This window comes from Chaetura pelagica, unplaced genomic scaffold (assembly GCF_000747805.2).
Source record: "Chaetura pelagica isolate M959 unplaced genomic scaffold, ChaPel_1.0 scaffold174, whole genome shotgun sequence".
In the NCBI taxonomy this organism is placed as follows: domain Eukaryota; kingdom Metazoa; phylum Chordata; class Aves; order Apodiformes; family Apodidae; genus Chaetura; species Chaetura pelagica.
The window spans coordinates 4077669-4085284 of record NW_009953722.1 but is presented as its reverse complement, the minus strand read 5'-3'; the positions used below and the strand labels follow the sequence as shown (position 1 = coordinate 4085284).

Here is a 7616-nt window from a genome sequence, read left to right as displayed (position 1 = left end):
CATCAACATCAAGCCCTTGCTTTGACAAAAATGAAACCACTCCAATTCATTCTGTACCTAGGAATGCCACTTCTTCTGCTGTTGGTTTAAATTACTCCTATCACAATTTGAATATGCATTATTTGTCTTCAAATATTTAAACATAAATCTAGATTACTGCTGAAAAAAATAAATCCTAGTAAGAATGTTGTGCTGTTGATAAGCTAAAAACAGCATATCATGAGAAGACAAACTAATCTTTCTGTTTACTTTGTAAATAATCCATTAGCTAAACTTCTATTTTAGGCTGGATGCTTGTTGCTTAACACTTTAAAGTCCAAATACCCTTTGTATCCCTTATAAGAGAGAAGAAACTTGTAAAATGCCTTTGGTGCATCAGCTTATCATTGTATGAATGCTTTAAAGAAATTCACTAGTACTTAGGGAAATGTAACTGGGCTTGTTTGTGTTGTTTAATACTCCAAGTGTCATTTCATTCTTTAAAGGGGTTAGAACAGAGGAGGGGCAAAGGGGAGGAAGTCTTACTTAATTTGTTGCATATGTTCCAACGTGTTATACAACTAAGTGTATTATACCAGAAAACTAAAGCAGTCTGCGCCGCAACAAACTCTGTGGAACTCAAACTAGGAGAATAATCTGGCCACAAGCAAGTAAAAAATTCAGTGAAACTTCCTCTCGTATTATATATACACACACTTTACAAGCTACATCAACTGTCCTTTCATATTCCAAAAGAAATACACTGTAGACACCAAACATACTGTACTTTTACTTAAAGGCTTCATCAAACCATATGTGCAGACACTTGAGAAGACGAGAGTGTTAAGCTTCCTAGGGTCCTAGAGTCAAAGAAATTCTGCTGCCCCCCACTGCTAAGTAAGTGCACTCCTTCCACAGGGGGCAACATCTGCCGATCCGTCATGGTTCCACTTGGCGAGGACCCCAAGAAACTTCCTTGGGAAGAAACAATTTTCTCAGGACTGGCAGCCAGTTTAGGGGACGTGGAAAAGTTATATCCATAGAGCGCACAGGGACTGTGCAGTCTGAACGTGTTGTAGGAGCCCTGGTGGGTTTGATTAGTGGTAAAGGCATTGCTGGATGGGGATGGCATGATGTACTGGAGCTGTGGAGACATCCCTGAAATCTGCATGGATAAGCCAGTCTGGGGGCAGCTGAAGGCATCGCCGTCGTTGCCGCTCATCGACATGTTCACAGTTGTGCTGCTCGACACACCGACATAGGAGGGAGTCCTCGGGGGAGCAAACGTCTCACTGGTTTGGTTTGTGAGCCTGTTGTAGGTTTCAGCCAAGGAAGTGCTGTATCTGTTCAGGGTCAAGCCTGAGCGGGCACAAGCTGTGTAGTCAGCTGGAGCGAGGCTACAGAGCTGGCTGGTGTTGGGGCTGAGGTGGAAGGCTGGAGACGAGCAAGGGGAACCCGGTAAGAGGTGAGGGTGGGTAGATGGCACTCCACTGCCAGATCCCTGGAGTAAAGTAGAGGAACCTGCATTTCCTGCAAGAGAATGTTACAGTTTAAGAAGCATGTTGGGACAGGTTCACTTCCCAGGTGACAGAACAGGACCTTTGTCTTCATAATAACTCGTCATGAAACACAATGCAAATTTGTTCAAAAACTGGCACGTACATGCATGTGCAGGGCTGTGTGTGCATGTGTGGCACATGTGGATTTTTAAAGAAACAACTTGTCCAAGAAAGAGAACAGAGGTCATGCTTTTGCAACCATCACTCAACACTTAGAGCTCCTGCCCTAACCTTTTGGTTAACTACTCTTCAGTTGACATAGGAAACAAACTTCACGGCAGCTAAGATGTAGCCAGGTAAGTACCACATCACAGAAGTCTTCTTCAAAGTTAGGAATTTTTCATTGTCTATGTTGTTGCTACACCCCACGGTGTGTTCCAAGCATTGTGTGCCTGATTCACTATCAGATCACCACCTAAGGAACCGACTCCTTTGCCCAAGATAGAGGCTCCCACAGTTCAAGGGCTCCAGGGAAGTTCACAAATTGAGAACAAAACTTCAGAAGAAAAAACTTTCAACTTCAAACCAAAAAACCTGATAACAAAACTTCAGAACAACTCCAGAAAAAGTGTAGGCTGGGTACTGTGCATGGCTGCTTCATTTCTTGAACAGGCAGGAGGAGGTTTAGGTTTGCAGCAAAGTGTTTATTTACTGATACTAGAATGCTTTACATGACAAGTATCAGTTCTGAACACTCCTGAAAATGTACTGATTGCTACAGGTGAAGCCTTTTTGCAGGACTGAAAGTTCCCCGGCTGTAAGAAAAAATTACTTTTCTTAGAGATTACAAAAAAGAAGTGTAGAAAAATTGATTTGGGCCTTTCACAGTCTCCCAGGCAGAAGGCACTTAACATGGAAGACTCCTCTGTGAATCACATTAACCACCAAACAGCTTCATGCAGCAAAGAGACACATGCTGTCAATAAGTTAACAGGTTTTCATGACTGGTGAGCTAGCAAAAAGAAAAACACATTATCAGTGAACTCTGCCTGCCTCTTGCCTTGTCAGCAGGCCACAACAGCCACAAGGCACCATGAGACTGTGCCACATTTAAGAAATCCCAGTGCAGGACACACTTACTTTTCTTTCAACCTATGCCAACACATCTGCTATCTGAAGGTGAGCACTCCCAGTCCTTCAGCAACTACCTAAACCACCCTAGTGGCCCAGATACAGTGGACTACAGATTTTCAAAGAATCCCAGCTCCCACTCTGCAAACACCCACAGTAACTTCAGCAAGCTCCTTAACCTGCAACAGCAGAGCAGCTCCCTTGTTCTCAAACAGTGCTGCTATATACAGAACTTGACACAGGGCAATACAGGTGGCTTGTCTCCTAGATGTTTTAATTCCATCATGAGCTGCCTTTAAGTCTTACACAGTCTGACAAGGTATTTCAGGTCTGACGCTGGCTTCTTTTTATAGGCCCGTTTTACAAGGACAGTCCCATCGTCCCCATCCTGTGCCCAAAATTCTGCCAACCCTCATCCAACTTATCTCTGACTTGGCACAAAAACTCCTCTTTGATTATACACATCCAACACAGATGCTCAGGATTTCTCAAAGGAGTGGGCTAAGAAAAAGCTGACAGAAGTGATTTCCGCATATTTCTTTTTTCTGGGTTTTTGCTCTGAAGATGTTTAATGGCTTTGGAATACAAAAAGTGAAGAACCAAGAGCGCTATTTCTGATTTAGTTGACAAATGTCTGGGAGGTTGTCTATATGCATTAGGGTACTTTGGAAATAAAGGAACTCAGAAAAGAGTAAGTCCTCTCTCTGTCCAAACAGGCCATTTGAATGTCCCTCCCTCCCACACGGCACTACCTCTACAATGGAGAAAACAGGAGACAAGACATTATGGACTGGGCAGCTGGTAAAAACAAAACAGAGAGAAGGTTCATTTTTTCAAGCTCTAGGATGCAGATAAAGTTGGTGAGACTTTTAGTAAACAATTTTTAGGTCTTTAAGAATCCAGAATGCTTTCCAAGGAGGAAACCTAATCAAGCTTGCCACTATCGATCCATCAGAGGACATTAATTCTCCCATTCCTTTTTTTTCTCTTAAACACGCAAGTTATTAATGTATTGGACTCTGGTTGTCTATAATGGAATTCATCTATAAATGAACGCTGCCTGTGTATTCTAGCTAGAGCATAACACTAACGGAGAGGTTATTCCATCCTAAAATAGTGGTCATCTCCAACGTGTGATCTGACTTTCTTTACAACCTAACATTTTTACTGCCACAGTCGTTAAGTTAGCATTAGTTTTTCTAATTCAGAATAGCTCTGACGAGAGGTGGTGGCATGTACTGGGGTTGGTTGGTAGATTTTTTTTCTGCAAGTCACACAGCCATCTAAGTTTTTTTAAAGAATGGTGGGTAAGACTGAGAAAATTTCATGCATTTTTGTTTTGAAAGAACATAAAGACTGTTACCTTGTTTGGGTATCCCAGGTATATCTTCAAATGTAAGTGTCCGCAGCGAAGGTCTCCAAAAGGCATAAGACTCTACTAGAGCTTCTAGTCCCATTCTATTTAGAACAAAAACATCACATCATCATGAAAGCCAGCTGTATTTTATCACATTTCTCCATAGAGTTTACCTCAGAAACATATATAAGTAACAGATCTGTATTACTTTGAGTTTCATTTTGCTTTTTAGAAAAGAGCCTTACATCTATGAGATCGCTGGGCTGGCAACATACAGAGTTTCCCCTTCCCAAAATCTGACTCTTCTGTGTTTATTTGGGGCTCCTTTTTTTTTTTTTTTTTTTCCCAGGGTCAGAGGGACATGCAACTTGGCTAAAACGATGTTAACTGTTTTCCTAGTATAACATTTCCTTAAAAGTAATGCTCTAACTCCCAGATGAATGCTCTCCTATTTCTGCCTAGAAGAAAGGTGATCGATCCACTGACAACTTATGTTAAAATAGGATTCCCAGCCATTACCAATGAGTTAGAAAAATCACACTTACAACATGTGCAAGTATCTTTGGCTACTAAATATATATATTTATATATTTATATATATATATATATAAATCAGTGTTATGTCTTGCTTATTAAGTGCTGAGCAAAATGAAGATGCTCAGTTTTTAAAAGCAATCACTTTCTTTCAAAAGTGCCAAGACAAAGCAGAAATAACTGGGTAGACAATCGTGGCAGACAAGATTTAGAAGAATCTCTATTTTCTGAAGGTAAAGGCTTCCCTGTTTTTTTGAAAAATTTTATGAATAATGCACCTCAGCGGTATCATTTTGCTGTTGCTTTTGGCAGCTGGGCCTCAAAGGCCTGTTAAGTGTCAGCATCAGGCACACACCAAATACAAGGGCTTCCCTTTGAGCAGCAACACTCTGTAAACTCAAATTATGCAAATAGCCCGACCTGAAGCGGTAACATTTTCTTCTGACACTGCTTCTTCCCATAGTATTTCCAGCAGGATCACAAAAGTTTTTCAGGAAACAGTTATAAAGTATTTATGAGCTGAACCTGGACTAAAAAGATAGCCTTCATTTTCTGCAGCAATGGTGAACTTTCATTCCTAGTTAAAGCAGAGATAAAAGCCACCTCCTGGAGGAGTGTAGCCAAGGTGATAATTTATACAAGATGCCTTCCAACAATTTCCACATTTTATCACCACCCTAATTTGCACTATCAAATGGCCAAGTTTATTTAACAAAACAGTTATGTTTTTCCTGAAGTATTTAAAGGGAGAAATTCTGGTCCTTTCCTGAGTAAAAGCTTTTATAGGGTCAAACTTAAGGCCTAACTGAAGAATGAAACTATTCTCAGCACATAAATTCTGCTGCACTTTGCAAATGCACAGGGAATGCTTTTGAAAGGTAAAGCTACTGATTTCTGTAAAATAGCCTGTGGGACTGAACAGGAACGACCTGAAAGGGAACATTTTTAATTAAACAGAATTATTGTATGGAACAGTGCAGAGTAAAACAGTTGCAATAATGAAAGCAACGTTGGATTTAATGGCACCACAGTATTTTTTCACACTTTTGTTGGTGATTAGAATGTTGAGGTGACAAGTACACCAGCTAGAACAATGAAGACAGTAAAATCTTAACATTTCATTTCAATGCTCAGCAACCGAGTAAAATACTAATCAATTGAACAGACCAGTAATTTAAGTTAAAAAAGGAAACTGTCCTTGAAAATTAAAAATCCAAGGGGCATTCCCAAACACAGTTATACAGAACCACAGAGCCCATCAAAGAAAACAGCAATACTGACTTCAATAAAACAATGTCAGTTTGCAACAGAGAAGAGTTTGCAGTGTCACTTCTGTAGTGACTGTGTTTGTTACAGTAAAAGCATTCAGACCTCATCTAAAGCCAGTTCTGAAACATTTATGCAGAGGTCACCCCTTACAGGACTGGCCTCCTAATGCATTTTTCATAAACTGTAACTGTCTTTAAGTTAAAATATCCTGCACTTTTTCTAGTGCTCAAACCAGATCTATTCCAGGCAGCCAAACAAACAAAAAAAACCCAAGCCCTTTCTGGATAACCCCAAAGGTGGAGAGATGCAATGCAGAGACTGGATTTGCATTGTTATAGACACAGTACTCTTACTACACCTACATCGTCCTCAGTAATACCAGGGCTGTCCCACCATATTAAATCCAGTTCAAAACTGGTTTCTGAACAATTCTTTTCTCTCTGTTTTCAAGGGCATCTTCTCTTGTTTCATAGAACTTTATAGGAAAAATTCTAACTCCTCTTAAGCTCAGGAGAAGTCAGGGTGTCACACTTCCGAGGAGGCTCCTTAGTGCTTATTTTATAGCTCTGCAGAAAGCAGGCACAGCAGAGACACTGCCTATGGGAAGCTGTCAAACAGGGCACGTAGGGCAACTCTTTTCTTCCCCAAGTACAGAGAGCATGGTTTGCTTCTTTGATTACTGCATTTCTTTGGAAGTTATTATTCACTTGATTTCAAACTAGAGGCTACAAAGGAGGACAAAACCCTATTTATGCTGGTGATTGGAGCAACCCTTCCAGACCCCACGACAGAGCATGGCCAACTGTTTATTGCTAGAAGACAAAAATCTTATGAGAGCAACAAATAGAGAGTGCAAACTGAAAAGTTACTTACAGTGGGTTCCTGTAAAATTTTACAACTACCCCACCCCTTCTATAATCTTTGACCTTTTAAAAACTAAACTTGTTTTCTGCCCTGTCTCAGCATCTATGTGACTTGGGTGGAAGAACAAAACAGGCTTTAATGCTGCAGCCTCTGCTAAAAGCTCAGTAAAGCAGCTACCAAAAAATACCCTCTGAGCATTCCTACCAGCACACAGTCTGCTCCCTCCTAAGCCAGGCTGGGTCATAAATATAGCAGCTGCAGACACCTAACACAATGTGGTTACTGGAACTTATGTATAATATGCACCACAATTAAATACTGCTTTTTTTTAGCTGAAATGGTTTAACATACAATTCAGAACAGGCTTAAGTATTTTGCATTAAATCGTTTTTGGATAAAATACCTCATCACTGCTGGCAGCAGAGACTAGACCCAAGTCTCCACTTTGCACTACTCAGACTCCCCATTGCTATTTTGAAAGATTCATGGATCAACATGGATCAACAGAGAACAACCAATTAATCAATCCAACCACAAGAGAGGAGGTGGAAACCAGTCTTGTTTCAAGGTCATCTACAGCCTACTGGAAAGACATTCACCTAGGAAGTGGATTTAAAGCTCCTTTAGCTAAAGAGACACATTAACACAGGTGTCCCTCCTCTTAGGCAAGTGTACTTAACATAAGGTCATTGAATGAGATGTCTTAGTTTCTCCTTCTTTAAGAGAAAAAAACGAGCCAATGATCCATAATAAATGTCACTTGGGTGCAAGAGAACCTGGGCTTACAGTTTGACTCTGATACCTACGATTTGTGTCTCCAGCCAGGAGAAAGAGATTTCAGAAGCAACCTGCAATCACAGACCTGAGAAAGCATTAATTCCATTTGCAGCCTGCATGGAATGCCACCACTTCCCCCAGAAGGAAACTTGAGTAGATGAGTCAATCATAGTGCCCACTCGTTCTTGATTTCAGTGCTCAGAGGA

General features: G+C 40.7%; 1 protein-coding gene across 1 annotated transcript in view; it reads right to left on the bottom strand.

The window, feature by feature from the left end:
- Window positions 1-684: 684 nt before the first annotated feature.
- Window positions 685-7616, bottom strand: part of TBX18 (T-box 18) — an 18224-nt gene continuing 11292 nt past the window's right edge. Inside the window, exons 5-6 of the mRNA XM_010000532.1 lie at window positions 3973-4067; window positions 685-1509 (exon numbers count right to left, since the gene is read on the bottom strand). Of these exons, the coding sequence (XP_009998834.1) occupies window positions 785-1509; window positions 3973-4067 (820 nt within the window). The 3' untranslated portion in view covers window positions 685-784. The remainder of the gene's footprint in view (window positions 1510-3972; window positions 4068-7616) is intronic.